Genomic DNA, 17436 nt, shown 5'->3' with positions numbered 1-17436 from the left:
AGGTCGTCAAATTCATTCCTCAAGACACGTGTGGCACATATCGATACGCAATAAACAACCAACAACTTCTGTGAACACACGTTTACCTTTCGTGTTATACCGATTCCTGTGACGCAGGGATCCGCCATGTTTTTTTTGTGTTTTTGTTTGCATTTCACCCTACCGAAATGCAGCCGCCGCACGGCGGCTGCTATCGAACCAGCGACCTACGCCACAGTCGTTAAAATACCGCGGCGATCCCCGCCTGTGTCTTTGGTGCGCAAATAAACACCTCAAGATCAGGCACCTTTCTCGGACAAGGCCTGCACTGCTATTATTAATAGTGGCGCGAGTAACGAGTGACAGTCTTGCAATTCTCATCCAAGTATTTCCGGTCGAGCGTTTACTTCCGGCTTTCCTAATATTCAGAAAATGCGTTTTAAATTATATAATTGGTACGAAAACAATGGTTCTGGTTCGAGTGACGAGTTATATTTTATACATGTGATATCGGAACGTAAGTTTACTTAAGATGAGGGCGAATTAACTGTCAGCATAACTAGAGAACTTTAATTAAATGAGTTCACTGAGAGAGCAGACGCTATTCTTGAAAGCTGCTGGGTTCGTTTCAGCACCTGGCGTAGAAGATCTCAACCACGTGCTTCTTTCTACGTAGCCTCGGAGATCTGCTTCGCCTGCGCGACGAAACACAAGGTCAAATCAAGAAATACAGCTGTGCACACGAACGTCGACGTGCGAGTGCGACTACCAGACACATAAGTCAAGCATTAGGGCCGCCGCCAGGTTTTCTCTTTAATCTGTTATTATTCCTCGTTTGCAATGGCAAAACAGTCCTCTTCGTCCCGCCATGAACGATGCTATATGGAAATTAGTACGGTGGCTGCCTGCGCTAGTCGGTGATTTATATGGACAGTTAACAGCGCGATAAACAACGCGGGGGCGATAAGCATATAGACACGGGTCGAGTAGTAATGACACCACGTGTAATGACACCAAGTGTATGCTTTTCCTTCCCATTTTGTTCGCGGTGTTAACTGTCCGTACGGAAATCGTGCGCCGCAGAGTTGTGCCGAGCAAACAAGGCGGTGAAACGTCGTAATGCCGTCTTCCAGTGAAGAAATACGACTGGACAATTATTATAACGGCGCACGCGCAAAGGCGATGGGCGCTGCATACACTGCGCCGATCGATGGCAAAAGTTTCTACCGATCCGCCGGCAATCGTATGTGGCAACAACGACCGGAGAGCAAAGTATGGCGCGCCTAACTGTCAGCGCACTATCGGCGACTGTCGTAACCGTGTGCCCCGAGAAGCGTCGAAAGGGGATGGGGCGAGAACGCAGATTACAGCTCGTTACGACTGTTGCACGTGCACCAGCCATGCATACAAACTGTCGCGATCGTCATTCACATATAAAAGCAAGCTTAACTCGCCTTCCAGAAGCAGAGAATGCGCGATGACAAGGTAGGTGCGGATGTGGACGAGTTTATCTATAGGAATGGACAGAGAGGAGAGCAATCACCGGCGTTAAAAATATATACACATTTCCGCAAGCCCATGTATGCACATTTGATGGTGTGAATCTTTTATTTTTTGCTATACTTGCCGCTACTTGTTCTTGCTAATTATGTATATTTATTGCATTATCCCCGATCATTACTTGCTGCTACCAGAGCCTATGCTGTAGCTTTACATAAAATAAAGGAAGCACGCAGAGCTGGAGAAGCGATGGCCAGCCTGGTATGATGCAAACACACTATTGCTCTTCGTTTCTAATCAGTTTGTTTAGTATTTTTATTAGTTTATTCCATTGTTTTACCTTCGTCGCACAGTCAGGTGATGTATCCAAACACAGGGTGTAAGAACCGTGCTCCAAGGCCTCTAAATAAACAACATTGGTGAGTGAGTGAGTGAGTGAGTGAGTGAGTGAGTGAGTGAGTGAGTGAGTGAGTGAGTGAGTGAGTGAGTGAGTGAGTGAGTGAGTGAGTGAGTGAGTGAGTGAGTGAGTGAGTGAGTGAGTGAGTGAGTGAGTGAGTGAGTGAGTGAGTGAGTAGTGTGCGTGTGCGTGTGTGTATGTGCGTGTGCGCGCGTGTGCATGTGTGTGTGTGTGAAGGAACTAACGTGACTGTGCGCCGGACAAGAACTAGGCAAGACGAGCGCTCACTTCGAACTAAAGTTTACTTACACAAAAGGTGCCCCTTATTCACACCTCGCGTGTCACTGTCGACAGTGCGGTGTGCAATCTCGAACTAAAAAAAAAAAAAAACACCGTTCGTTTCCGGCAACGCAACAAGATAACGAGAGAAATAATCGAAGCTTTCCATATCCACAGAAATGCTCCCACGTGCGTCAGCCAGCCGTCTGTTAACCTACTAAACAGTGAAGTTGCTTATCTCGATAAGTCTTTCGCGCTGGGAATAGATCAGCGAAAGCCATGCACACGCTTGGCATGATCTGGGTCTTTTCAGCGCAGTTGTTTCACCTTACTTTCGTGACCCTCATGCGCAAAAGGTAGCTTTCGCTTTTGTTTTTGTTATGGCTTTTATTTTTGAGGTGAAACTTGTTCATCAGTTGTTAGTTTGTTGTTTCACGCATGCGTTTTCCTGCTGTTGTTGCCTTTTGGTGTACGATAAAATCTGGCCACTTCCTGTCAATAAACTTTAGTTTGAAGTGAGCGCTCGTATTGTTTAGTTCTTCTAGTGTATTTTTTTTTTTGTGTGTGTTGCGCTTCCAAGTACCTCCATGAATCAGTACAAACTCGCCCAACTTTCTGTTCTTCTAAACCATCAGCAGGCTGTTGCCTGATGTAGGAACGGCATGCTTACACGAACCACACCCCGTTTCGTTACACCAATACGGAACTCCGCGCTGTCAAATCAAGAAAACACTGTCCTCAATACGTTTATCTCGGCTGTCCTTTCCGGAGCTTGTGTTTTTAACCCTCGGTTTAGCGAAATCTCAACACCGCTACCGTCGTCCTTGAAATAAGAAGATACGGGCAACACAGGCGCCACATTTCGTCCGAGCGCACGAGGCCAGACTTTGTGGAATCTAATAACGTCCGTTGTGCTGTTTGACGTGTATCCGCTCTTCGTTGGCGGAACAACCTGTCACGGTCTTTTTCTGGAGTTCGGTCGATCGTGAAAAAAGCGGATCATGTTCAACCTGTCGCGATGTGACATGTGACGCAAATAGGCTGGACGCTTCCCCCGGTGATGTGCGACGGAGCCAACGCTAAGGTCCCATAGCAGCGGGCGTCTAATACAATCACGGTGTCAGTGAGTAGACCTACGACGCCCAATATTGGTTGCACGATACACAGAGTTGCCGGTGAAGAGGTAAAGCTTCCCGACATCAACTTTGTAGACGTTAACTTTTTAAGCGTGAATTATTTTATTCCTAAGCTTTCTCAATAAATTCAATAATCTTCTGCTTAAATCCGAGCTTAACCCGGCTTTCGTTTTTATATATGCCTTTTCTTATATATGCCTTAAACTTCTATTTGATGTCTTACACAGCTCTCTGGTCACTCCTGCACTGTAGAAATGTGTTGTACCTTCAGCATGGTCAAAAGAAGTGCGGGATTGCACTCTTTCCTTTATATGTTTGCGTTTCTTTTCTGTTTAATCATTATTCAATACTCAAAATATTTAAAATTTCATATGAACGATTCTTGGCCAATCCCCCAGTGTGGGTACGATCCATATGAGAAGGAACATCATTATCATCATCTTCTTCTTCTACTACTACTACTTCTTCTTCTGCACCCGTCTCGTGCCACCCGCCTCGTGCTTTGGTTCCATCGCCCGTCTGATGATATGCGTCCAGATTTACATTCAACGGCTTGCGTCTGCCTTACCTGCTACTAAGCCGCGTAGGTTCGTCGAAGGCGTGCCACAGCGTAAGTAATGTAAATGCCTCTATTACACGCAAAGAGCACCACAGCGTTCTGTTTACCTTCCGACGGTTACGCAACGCTCCAAGTCTCAGTCTGTGCACGCTTGATGCGATCTGTACACAGCGAACGGGAAAGCCAAGCTCGATGACATGGCATGCCCAGTAGCATTAATCGTTTCGTTGGAGTAGCATGACAATACATTGAGTTAGGCCTTATTACGTATTGTGAAATCAAGAGTGGAACGGTGGACAGGAAATGGAATTAGGGAGGTCTATGGAATAGGGCAAGCGACTGGTCGCACAATCTCATTATCTTAATTTAGGTTACCTAACCTGGTGATGTCACCGCTGTGCTGCATGCGAGCGTCTACGCGGGAGGCAAGTGCTAAGGCCAGTTAGGGAGAACCAGTGCTGAGGCCGGTCCTGTCTGTTATGGTTTTAACGCGATAGCGTTAAAGAGCTCCTTTCACAGGAATTCCGGTGTCGGCGTCGTTGGTTGTAAGCGAAAAATCAGCGTCGTCCGTGAGCGAAAGTTTGAGATAGATGCAAATAAATAAATAATAAAAAGCTTTGGTTCGAGTGGCAATCGAACCCAGGCCTTCTGTGTGGCAACCAAGTGTTCTACCACAGAGCGACGCCATTGCTTGGAACTTCTTTCGAAAAAAAAAAAAAACTCTATACATATATGTCATGCAATGCGACGATCTCCTTAACGCATGTAATGTTGCGTGGCATAAGCGTAGAATCGCACGACTTGTGGATTGCACAACGAGTGAGGGGTTTAAATGCCCACCCATTACAAAGCGCTCAGACATACTTAATCATCATCATCAGCTAAAGCATCAACAAAGTAAGCAGTTGCGTAGGTTCGCTTGTTGCGTTACGGACGCGTAGTGGATACTTCGCCGATTCGCAAAAGGACGAATTATGGAGTAGTGGACATTTCGCAATTGTACTTGCAGTGGGTATTCTAGGATAGTTTGAAGTGGCTAATGTTAGGCGCACAGATGTTCCTTTCCTTGCGGCGTGGTTGTCCACCGAGAAGCAAGGTGAGATCACCGATTGAGGAGATGCGAACGGGGCCCGATTACGCTATCGCGTTTTACTCTTGAGGCGAAGCTCAAGCGTCCACCAACGTTTTTAGGTGCGTAGCTCTTTAGGGGCCCGGATTGTCGTTCATCCATGGATCTCATGTGGCGTGGCCACGATCACAGTAAACGCTCAATGCCAGCCATAACTAAGCCATAACAAGGCTAGCAATGCTCAAAACCGGGTTAAAAGAAACGAACGAGGTCTAAATAATATAGTTAACAGAAATAACCGAGAATTAATCGCAATAATTAACTCAAAATCGCTAAAAACGTTTCGAAAAATTGGGGGACCCTTAAGCTTCGCCTTTAAGAGTTGAACGCAATAGCGAAATCCGGCCCCTAGTGCGCACTTCAACCACTAAGTGCATACTTATTAATGTGTATTGTTACACACACACGCACACAGACACACACGCGCGCGCGCGCGCGAATGGTACAGGTTTTTGATCTAAAGCAAGAGTCGCATGGCCTCCAAGATACACGCCGCGCGCTCGTCATCTCGGAGGCCATGAACAGTCTCACAATGCCTCACAGATGGCAGCACATTATCTAGCGTTTGCTGTTTGCTTGTTGATATGTTTTCCGCTGGATAGACATAGTTGTCCATTTTTAGAGCTGTTTGAAAGTTCGTGTGTGTTTTTAGCCGCGATGGCTGCACTATCCCGGCCTTTTTCGACATAGTTTGATGGCCTCCCAAATGCGCCTACAAATCGCCGAATGGGCTCGTTTTCGTCGTGACACCTGTCGAACAAAATGCGTTAAGAAGACTCCTTCCACTACATGGCATTTATGTAGTGTTTTCCGAAGCAGCTGCAAGTAACGTCGTGGCTTTGTGGTAGGACACCTGCTTGCCACGCGAACGGCCCGGGTTCAATCCTCAATGGGACCGAAATTTTTATTCTTTATTTTATTTGCTTCTTTCTCGATTTTTCGCTCACGGTCGATTTTTCGCTCACAACCAACGGTGCCGACACCGACGGCGGAATTTCTGCGACACGAGCTCTCTAACGCTATCGCGTTAAAACATGCAGCTGACTCCGGCACCGTGCAAGAGAAGGCGCCACCGCCTCGCAGAGCGCACGATTTCTCCTCTCACTGGCTCTCTACGGCGCTACATCTGAAAGGGGAAACAACCTGATGGAACTTGCTACAGACGAAACGTATCTCAAATGCCGTAACAAGCACGAAGTCGATAAAGCGCAGCAAAATGTAGCGCACGTGACGCACACCGAGTTTGCGAATCTCCCCAACAAGATTATACTCGGTGCCGGGGAAAACCTACATGCTTACCTCAAACATTGACGTCATCGGCGGCTTCGTAAACGGAGCAGTGGGAACTCAACGAACGGGAATCGCTGGGTGCCCGTGCGACGCACTTCCTCAAGTTTCACAGTGGTGAAGCTGCCGGATCTTTTCGTTAGTAAGAAACTGCAAGGGCTGTCACTAGTAATAGTATTTGTATATTCGCACTTACAATAAATATATTTGTTATGATGTAACGACCCTAAACAATACAGAGGACTTGAGAGAGCGTATTGGAGGGCTTTGGATTAGCTTCGTATATTATTTTTAACGTGAATTTAAATTATCTGCACGAGCGTTTTCACGTATATGGATATGACCGCTGCGGCAGGGCATAGAACCTACGATCTTATGCGCAGCGGGGGAAAGCCCGCATTGAACGTCTGTGCCAGCGCGGCAAGTTAGGTACATTCAGAGCGAGTTTGTTGGCGATTCGCGTGTAACGTTTATGTCCCCCGTCTTCTTGTTATATATGCAGCGCTTCTTTTCCCCTTAAGTGCAGTAAACGATACAGGAAAAATAATAATTATGTGGCGATTTATAGGAAAATGCGAGAAAAATGCGCTGATATTACATTTAGTTACCTCTGATTACCCACAAATAGCTCGGTAGCCAAGACTAACAATACCCATAACTAGCCGACGTCGGTCAGTGGTGCTGGTAACACTGAGTAAATACGGTAGGCCAGCCACAAACAATCGATCGGCCACACTTCTAAACGTGCCCCTCCTACTGATAACACAAAAAACTCACAGGGTCCCTTGTGCATTCGTCTAAGACGACTCGAAGGCGAAAGCCATCTTTTTTCTATCCAGTCGATGCTTTGATCCTCCCTCGCCCTCCGAAAGCTTTCTGCACTTAACGTGGTTTTACACTGCCTCCAGGATCGGAGGCATTACAAGCTTTCTGCATCTCGCCGGGTTTCGCATTGCCTCCGGGATCGGCCCACCTTTGATCAAGCGACTATGTCATGTGATGACGTCGTCATGATGACGTCATAGATTCTGCCGATCTATGACGTCATGCGACGTCATTTAGTGACGTCATCACGTGGTCGTGATGGTTTGCATCATTCGTGTTGACGCCGACGCCGAGGGACGCGGAAGCCGACGGTCAGTTTTCGCGTGTGATGAGGCATATACGACTTTCTCCTTAAAGGAGCACTGACATCAAATTTCAAGATCGAGATGTGCCCATCATTCGATCGCTTGGTATAGACGTCAGACTCTGCCCAGGCGGCGCTGCGAAAAACACCGCCACCAGCGCCCTCACCGTAGCCCTGGCCCTAACTGGGTAGTGCAAAGAGAGCCGCCCGCAAGCGAATGTGCATAGGCCGCAATATAACCCTCCTCTTTCGTTGGTGTCGAGGCGCGGTTTCCTGAAAATCAAGGACCTGGAAAGCTTCTTCCGCCAATCCACGCTTCAGAAACAAAGGAAGCTGATCAAAGCGAACTGCGAGTACAACAAAATAAGTTTTAGTTATTCCCGCGCGCTGCAACTCGCAAGTACAAGCGAGCATCACACGACACCGAGTTCGAGGCAAGCCCTCCGACATCCGTTCTCTAGAGCCTAAATGCGTTAAAATCGGGTATATACGTATGCCACAGCGATAAAGTACCTACATACACGATCAATTTACTTAGCTATGCATCTTACGATCAATGGTACAAAACTCGGTTCATCAGGGGCGAATGGCTCCGGCGATTTTCGCCTTTTCAGTTGCATTCTCCCTTAATTCATCTCGCTTCCTGTGCATTGGAGTGTTTTATTACGCATCCTCAAATGGTCTCTTGATGGTCGTCTTCCGTTTGTATGTACTGCAAATGGGGATACGTGCGTGTCCACTTTCGCGGGGTACAACCAAAGGCAAAACCGTGGCCTCCGAGATAGCTACGGCAACCGCGGAGGACACGGGCGAAACAAACCTGAAGGGGGTCACGACCAACATTCTGCGATTTACTTGTATGACGCACGTGGTGTTAGCTAGTTAGAACCAGAACTCTGAGCCTTCAAAACGTACATACGTCTGCGATGCTGTGTTGTGACGACCAACTCGTCGCGGTGTGCGTATCACGCGTCTCCAGTCTGCCTCTAGCTGCTCACTTCGTGTTACACGACAAGCACCGCGGTCAGAGCCTCTGCTGAGCTTCATAGTCAAGGTTACCACTGTTTTGCATCAGGGCTACGCAAAACAACAGCAGAGCCACACATTCATGCCACCGGCTGTGGAGAACGCGGGTACTTCGCTTACCGAACACGCTCGCAACGGCCCGTATCCAGCGCTCTCGCCTTTCTTCTTCGTACGACAACTATGGAAATCGGTAAAACTGAACGTTGTTACTCAGTCTTTTACGTCCGTGGCAATTCACAACGCAACAGTGCGTCTTTTGCGGAGTTTCTTCGTAGCGTGCGGAGGGCTCTCGTCTGCTGCTGTTTTCGCCGTCGTTCAGGCGAATTATCCAGCAAGCACTTCACGACGGTTCGGTGGCGCGTCCGACTAGCGGAGAGCAATTCACAGCTCTCGTTCTGAGTGCTAAATGCGCAAACACACGCGATATTAAGCTCAATCGTTGTTTCGCACTCGCTAGTTGCACCTGGTCCCATAGCAAACTATGCGAGAGAGTCGGTCTATGCACTACTCAATACTTCTCCGACAGGTGGCGCCACACATCTTGGAAACTCCAGAGTCTGACGTCTATGCATAGGTCTTCTTGGCCAAATTTGAACGGCATCCGTCGCGTGGAAGTTATTTTAATTCGATGTCAAACAGCGTAGGAGAAAAAACAAAAAATCGGCTGCCCTGCAACATCGACACTAGTGCTACGTGTTCGGTGTGATACATTGCACAAAAATCACCCTGAGTGACGATACGCTAGTAACAATGACGTCGACGATCTCTGAGTGTGTTTGGAGCCGACTGCCAGCCATGCTTTCACTCTCTTTGCTGTGTCGAAGCGTGCGGCGTGCGTTTGCGGGGCGCACATGCACAATACGACGACTGGCACCCGGCGAGGCCTATTGTTCCGCACCCCTCTCGCTTTGTTGTCGGGCTGCTCTCGAGGTAGTTTTCGTGAGGGGTCACGCGCTTAACAGGTTTAACCCATACCGAGGCACCCACATACTTTCAATCTCTACCGCGCGCGGGGCCCCGATTTGAAAACCGCGCTTTCTACGTCACCACAGCTTGAGTGCACGTGATCTTTGACGCTCCCCGCATGGGTCGCTAGTTTCTTGTGGTTTTTAGGCGGGCGTTTTGAAGTGACGCTAAAATGGTCACAATTAACTACGCTAGAATTAGTTATACGATACGCTAGAGCATTTACGATTTAACTTAGGGATTACCAGGCCCAAAGCTACAAATTACAGTAAAAAAGACACCAACAAAAATTTTGCTGTCAGGGGTCCTTTAATAACCCGGTACTGACGCCAGCGACGGTGCGCAGGTCGCGACTGTCCACGCTGCGTATTCAGCCAAGATGATGGTCCTGGCCGCCGCATTCGGCGCCTCGTTTGTGGCGGGCGCCATGTTTGTGATCCTGCTGCAGTTCTACCTCATGTTCCGGGTCATCACGTTACCCGCGCTGCACCGCGAGAAGGTCGGCAAGAAGTATATACCCGCCACCGTACCTCAGGTGAACATCGACGTGCTAGCACACATTTTACACCCTTAAGGGCGTTCCGTTGTTGGAGTAACACACCCTTACTTTTACGTCTGTAAAAGCTTCGTGGCGGTAGCGCTAAAGAGGGTCACTTTTTTATTTCTTTGCGTAGTCTGTTACAGAACTTATCATTCTTACTTGCGACGAAAACTCAGCAAACAAGAAAATTGTTTTGCAAAGCGGTTACAATAACATCATATTTGTTCTTACGTACGATTAGACCTTACTGCTTAAACGTGAGGATATTAGCCGTGCGAATATACATATGGCCTTTTACACACCCATAAATGTTTTAACATATTTAGTGCCTGTACACGCACATTATACCTAATATTAACGAGCAAGAGTATAGCCACGTATTCAAAAAGAAAAGGCTCTTACGCTAGTATTGTTTCGTAAGAGCAAATGCCAGTCAACGTCGAGGCTGGGTATCAACTTATGATAAGCACTGACAACGATAAAGACTCCAAAGAAAACACTTATGAGAATTTTTGGTTGGGCGAGTTGGTGAACGTTCATAATGCTTTTAAGGCGCGAGGGAACACAAACACAAGGAAGGGCATGGGACAGAGCGCGGACAGCGCACGGACAGAGCGCGGGAGGCGCTCTGTCCCGTGTCCGTGTGTTTGTGTTCTCTCGCGCCTTAAAAGCATTATGAAAACACTTATGAATTCGGCTTTATGTATACCCTCGAAAGAATGCATCTTCCTGTTGTTTACTGTAGTGTAAATAATGCGCTGCAGAGGTGCACACAGACGAATAACCACAAGATATGAAACGGACGCGAAACGGACGCGTGTTTTTGTGGTTATGCCATGCCAGCTATCCCCAGTTGAAGCACTTTTGAACGTTATTGTTGTTCCAATTAATGTTCAGAACCACTTTTGTAGACATCGCCAGCACAAATGCCATATGCTTATAGTACCTACTTCCCCGTCCTCTTTCAGACCTGTTTTATAAGCTCTAGTGGAACTATTACCAGACCAGCCAAACAAAATCAGCCAAGCAATGCATATCTTAACTTCTAAGAAAAACCTGACAATGGGCTAGTTGATGGTTAAACATCGTCAATTTTCCTTGCGCAAACTACAAAAAGAACTGGAAACAGCGAAGAGCACATACAAAACACATCAGCGCAAACCATCTACTGTTTGCTTCGCGTTGTCCAGTTCTTTTTGTAGTGTGCGCAAGGTAAGTTGATCTGAACTTTTAAGAAGAAAATCGGTCCATGTCATAGAAAGGGCCCACGCCTAATGCATACCGAAGTGTTTTCGAGATAACGAAACTAATCCAAATTTCTCAACCCCATATACGCGTCGACCAAAGAAGAATTTTCCGTAACGCAGAAACTTCTCAAAGCAGTCACGAACGAAGATTGGAAGAAAGAGCGTGACACATTGCTCGTGGCCAACCTCGCTTCCCAGTTTTTATTCCGGGAGTGGAAGGACTCCGCTCTGATCCGCCGGTAAGTCATCCGATGGTGCCTGTATATAGATAGCGTATCACTCACTTTGGTCTTAGCCTGTACTCACCAAAAAAAAAATTGCTAGGAATGTTTGTAGGACAAAATATCATCCAGTGTTGACGCCGGACGTATCATTACCGCAGGAAACCAGTCAATGAGAATGTTCCCTTACGAAATAAACGCTATGTGAATATGCAACGTTATGTTAAGCCGGAGAGGGAGCAACGTGATTTATGCCAGTCATGTACAGGGTCAACCACATTCAAGTCGAATTCAAGCCGGTAAAACTAGAACGTTTATTCTACTTCACGAGGGAAATGCGCGTTACATGACGCCTAATAATAGTGTCGATAAACAATAATTTTTCTGAATTGTGTATTTAATATAAGCTTCTAATATAAGGTTCTAAGATAACCTTAAAGGCTGCAGTATGTTTAAATAAATAAATAAATGGGGTCTTGAACACTAATGAGCTCTTCACCTTAGGTATGGGCGACCCTGTGCTCCTCGACTTGACGCGGGAAGGCAGGGCTTCAAAATCTTAGGATTTGCATCATGAGCAGGAATCATTCGGGACACTTGCATTCAGCAACTGCCCGAATGACAAGGAGCCTCGGAAACCAAACTGTGCAAAATAGTGATTAAATGTGTGTCTTTCGCGTTAAGATCGCAACGTGCACAAAAGCAAAGAGTGCACACTTTTGACACCTGTTTTCTTTCTTTTCTCTCTCCCTCGTTTTACAGCGTCTTTTTCTCGAAATTGAACAAGGCGTTTCGCGCGGTTCTTCGTGGTCCGGCCAGCAAGGTCTTAAGCAAACTTCAGGTTAGAACGCAGGTTGCGGTTCCTGAATGTAAGCGCACTAGAGCAACGCTCTGTCTTGTGCATTTTCAGGTGCGAGAGATTGACTTCGGTAACGACTTTGTGAGCGTCAACAAGATAGCTGTTGAAAGCGTCACCCTGCACGAGATATGGAAGACAATCGAGGTAAGCGCTCATTTCGAACACAACGTACATATTACCGGTGGAGTAAGGACGGCGGTCTAAGTTCGCACCGTACATGGTGTATTCTCTATGACAGTTCTCTCGTCGTTCGATTAGGGGCTGCTACGATAAGTTGTGTTAATCCTAGCGCGGTCGAAGATAATCAGCTCAGCCTTGCCGAAAGCAGATAAGCTTGTCAAAACAAACGCTAACAGCGAGAAACGATACACCCTGATTCCATGGTCTTTACCTGTCATCTCTTGGTTCATTTTTGATTCACCGGCTTTAAGTTGTCGTGAAAGAGTATTATGTTCTAACTTAGGAATTCGAAAACATATTTCTTTGTCACAGAAATTTTCATGGACCGCACACACTTACATGGAGAGTATGATAACGGCCCTGGTAGAGCATGCGGATGGTTGCTCACGCTTTGACGAGGCGACCCTCTTGTATAGTTGGGGATGTGGACTCGCGTGTTTCAGGGCCGGTACAAAGCTCTAACGCCTGATCTAGAAGTTCTAGAAGTATGCTTCGAAGTCTTGTGACGGTAAATAAACTAAAGAAGTGTGAAAAGAGGAACGCCTTCTTGTTAGACACAACCATACCAATCCAACAGATAATGATGCCAAGGAAAGCACATGGGAGACGTTATTTTTTATGTTACTTTTATTTCTACAATGTCCTTCACCTACATCACTTCCACGTCAACAAGTTTCTCACGAAGAGCACCACTTTCGTCAGTATTGCGCACACACGCATACACGCGTACCCACACACGACTGTTCCCCTTATACAAACATTTCGGTCCATTTGATAACACTTTATGGTGGAACCCCCAACAATGCTGCGCCGGGCAACGAGGAGCGTGCTTCGTATAGCATCGATTCCCATTGTGCGTGGGACGCCAGAATGTTTTTTTTTTTTTCATTCGTTCCCCATCTAACCACCGTGTTTCTGTTGGTGCTTCTGTCGTCATAACTCATATACTGTCAGCGGGTTCATTAATCTCGCGCATCTCGCGTCGATGGCACAAACGAAAGGAAGTGGACCGTTACATTTCATCTCCAAAGTTGCGTGGCAGGTTGGCAACTGGCGTTTTCAGCGTGTATCCCAGCCGCTGCTAATTCCGAGCAGAAACGCGAATCGAAGTGCTTTGTTCAGGCGAATGCTTTAGATGCCTCATCAAACGCGAAAACTGACCGTCGGCATCCCGCGGCGTCGGCGTCAACTCGAGTGATGCAAAAAATCGTCATCACGTGATGACGTCACAGATAGGCCGAATTTGTTACGTCGTCATGGTATCATCATGACGTCACATACCGTGATGTCACATTAGGATGCAATCACGTAACGTCTCAAATGTTTGCCGATCACGGTGGCAGTGTAAAGCCAGGTGAGGTGCAGAAACCTTGCCATGCCTCCGATCCTGGAGGCAGTGCAAAACCACGTTAGGGGCAGAAAGCTTTCGGGGAGGGGCGGAAGAGGATCAATAGATCGACTAAGAAGAAGATGGCTTTCGCCCTCGAGTCGTCTTAGGCGAATGCATGCTATGCTATGCTATGCTAAGCTATGCTATTCTATGCTATGCTATGCTATGCTATGCTATGCTATGCTATGCTATGCTATGCTATGCTATGCTATGCTATGCTATGTTAGGTGTGCTATGTTGACGCATTCGCGGCTCTCGGCAGGAGCTGGACGTGTTTTGCAACGTCGAGTACCCGGGCGGCTTCACCATCGGCATCGACGCCGAGCTCAACATGGGAGCGCTGGCGTCCGTGGTCATCAAGGTTCAACACTTGGCAGTCAAAGGCCGCCTGCAGTTTTCCCGGAAGCCGTACACCCATTGGTCCTTCGCCTGTTACGAGGTTAATTGATGACTAACCCACGACCACACTGATACTAGACGGCCCACGTAAACACTATCTCGGATAACGGAACAACTCCACGCTCGAATTATTGGGCCTACCGCTACGGTGGTCTAATGGTCGTGGTGCTCGACTGCTGACCCGATGGTCGTAGGATCGAATCCCGGCCGCGGCGGCCGCATTTCGATGGGGGCAAAATGTTAGAGGTCTGTGTACTTAGGTTTAGGAGCACGTTAAAGGACATCATATGGTAAAAAATATTCGGAGCCCTCCACCATACGGCGTCTCTCATGATCGTATCGTGGTTTTCGGACGTAAAACCCCAACAGTTATTATTGGGCCGTTCCGCAATGTCGGCATTCCTACTAAAAAAAATGCCTAAACGTCTTTTTGTTTGTTTTATTCGAGGAGTTTTTCCCCAGGGCGAATTGTCGTAGTGTGTGGAACACTTAGCGGAGTGATTCCAAGGCGTAGTAGCGCACGTGTATTGCTTTGTCACGTTGGTATAAGGGCGTGCAGCCAAAATTAACCAGTGCAGTCATAAACGGACCTCTCACTCCTCGGTTGGAATTCGTAATGGCTTCCTAATAAACATTTCTTTCAAAATTAATTAGTCCTGAACATCATACGAGTATTTTGTATTGATTGATTGATTGATTGATTGATTGATTGATTGATTGATTGATTGATTGATTGATTGATTGATTGATTGATTGATTGATTGATTGATTGATTGCATAGTCGCATCCGATAGCTTTTACGTCCTACTTTACTTCAAGAGTAATTTCCTCACCCCCCAATATTAGTCCTGAAAATGGGTGTATTTTTCGGTGAGCCCGAGAAGCTGCATCTCGGAGAACATCAAGGCCCGTATTCACGAAACTCGTCTCGCGCTATAATTGTTCCTGAGCGAAAAAAAATTCAGCCACTCATGATGCTTGGCATATTGTTAAACAAGGCGTCCGGCCAATTACAAAGAGCGCTGAAAAATGATGACCTGCGTTAACTCGGCCTCAGTTTACATCCCGCGGGATGCTCCGCATTAATATTTACAATCATTGCGCGCTCTCGTGTAGCAAACTAAAGCTTGTCATAGTCCATTACGGCACGCAACACCGTGCTTCACCCACGGTGTTGAAGGCAAGTACCAGGCCAAATTCGCAAAGCCTTCAGTTCGTAAATGACCCTTGCCATTAGTCCGCCGGCTTTGCTAATGGTATGCCTATATAGCATCACCATTGGCTGAAATTTTCTCTTAAGAACAATTCTTGCGTAAGACGTTGTTTTGTGAGTGTGGACTCAGAACTTTTCAATGTCGGTTTAGCTACATCAAACACGCGCATTCTTGTTCACGAATATTGCAGGAGCCGAGAGTCTCCCTAACAGTCGAGTCATCGCTTCAGGGCCAAAATTATCCGCAGTTAGCGAGAGCAGTAACTGGACTGGTGAGTATGCATGTGTTCAGGAAAACAATAGCCTTCGTTCAAGGTGACTCGTTTTCCCGGGGCTTTCACTTAGTCTGATGTGTTCGCATAGGCGTGCGTACGGGAGGGGAGGCCGCCCCCCCCCCCCCCCTAATGATCTAAAGGGGCGCCAATTCCGCCCCACACCTTTACTCAGCCACACCTTTCACATCATTTTTTAATGTGCGGCTGTATGGCTATATGCACGTTTTTGACGGTAATGGCGACCAATGACCCTTGATATATTGCAATGAGCTGTTTACTTCTCACCTTTAAATCCGGGGACCAATGGCAGGCCTCTGTGAGAAGCACGTCATTTCTTTCATTTCTGCAGCTATTGAGGAGCTCGTTTTCTTTCGGACTCAAGCAACGGCGCAGCAAGCCCCCCCCCCCCCTCCCCCCTCCCCCCCCCCGCCCCTCTCCTCTATGGAGAGACCTGCACACGCCACGCCTGTGTGTGTGTTCATTGTGCCTAATCTGAAATTTCAGCTCTTTGAAACAGGAGCCTACTTCTCTATAGCTTGCCACGTTCCGCGAAAGTAATTACTGCGCCCTACGAACATAACACCGCTGACAGCTTGCTTTCGAAAGTTTATATCCAAAGCTCTCTCCGCGTAGAAAAAAAGAGAGTTGTATATTAATCGCAGTCATGAACTGCGCTGAGGATCATCTCGCTCTGGGTTGTAAGTAAAAGAAAACACAACTTTCGAGTTCAGTGTTTCCTGATAAGGTCGCAGTAACTGGAGTAGCCAAGGAAAGGAGAGGGGGGGAGGCTTCAACCCCTCCCCCCTTTTCGCCCCGAGGAAAATTTCTGGCTACGCGCGTCATTGCAGCAGTCCTGAAAGCACCAGCAAGGCAATCTCCGTTCAGAGCTCAACCTACCTATTGTTTCATACAGGGACCAAGCCTTAATCTTCGTGGTAGTAAACAAGAAGCTTTTTGTTCGCAAGCGCGCTCTACCATTGGCCAGTGGCGTTCGAGATTAAGCATCTCGCTGCAGCATGAGATTGGCTAGCACCTTCTCTTATGCGCTAAATAGTGCACGTAATAGCAACTTTCAGCCAATTCTGACGCTCGGCATAATATTAGCGAAGGAGTTCGGCTAATCGCAAGAAAGCACTAAGGAGCGAAAAGCTTTGTTTATTTGGCCCCTAATGTGCATCGTAAAAATAAAAATGAACCTAACTACGGCCTCAGTCGTTTTAGTCCGCGGTCGATGTGCATAGGACGAAGCGCACATTTCGATTCGACGATTAGTGCAGTCTCTGTGATGGCAGTGTTTTGTCAGAAACATATGGCTCGTATTCAGAATTGCTAAGGAAATCCGTAAGAACAAAAAATTTGGTAGCACTTGCCATCGGGAAAATGGGGGCAAGCGAAGCTTGGCGTCTGCGTGCTTGACGTACAACCTGTCACGTGGTTTATTCACGTAGAAAAGTGGAAGAACGACAAGGAACGTCAAGGGTCCAAAATCCAAGCAAGCGTAAGCTCGGGTCGCCTGGCTACCACTAACGCTGTGGCTTGCTTTCTTGGCTGCTTCGTCGTCGTCTGGTATTGTTCACTACATTTGCCCCCGGTGAATATCGTATCCATCCTGGCGACCTAAGACGTTGTCGGAAGCACGGAAGCTTGGGCGAGTTTGTAAGACATCAGAACAATTTCAAAGCGCCAAAAAACGACAGACGAAAAAGAGTGGACACAACGAGCGC

General features: G+C 47.2%; 1 protein-coding gene across 1 annotated transcript in view; it reads left to right on the top strand.

Moving 5' to 3' along the window:
- The first annotated feature begins 9763 nt into the window (after positions 1-9763).
- The window catches only part of LOC119381607 (PDZ domain-containing protein 8-like), a 32712-nt gene continuing 25039 nt past the window's right edge, over positions 9764-17436 (top strand). Inside the window, exons 1-6 of the mRNA XM_049412838.1 lie at positions 9764-9922; positions 11296-11414; positions 12159-12237; positions 12307-12399; positions 14088-14264; positions 15629-15709. Of these exons, the coding sequence (XP_049268795.1) occupies positions 9767-9922; positions 11296-11414; positions 12159-12237; positions 12307-12399; positions 14088-14264; positions 15629-15709 (705 nt within the window). The 5' untranslated portion in view covers positions 9764-9766. The remainder of the gene's footprint in view (positions 9923-11295; positions 11415-12158; positions 12238-12306; positions 12400-14087; positions 14265-15628; positions 15710-17436) is intronic.

The sequence above is a fragment of the Rhipicephalus sanguineus genome, chromosome 2 (assembly GCF_013339695.2).
Source record: "Rhipicephalus sanguineus isolate Rsan-2018 chromosome 2, BIME_Rsan_1.4, whole genome shotgun sequence".
Taxonomy (NCBI): Eukaryota; Metazoa; Arthropoda; class Arachnida; order Ixodida; family Ixodidae; genus Rhipicephalus; species Rhipicephalus sanguineus.
The sequence above is the reverse complement of the archived record's forward strand: the minus strand, read 5'-3'. Positions and strand labels throughout refer to the sequence as shown.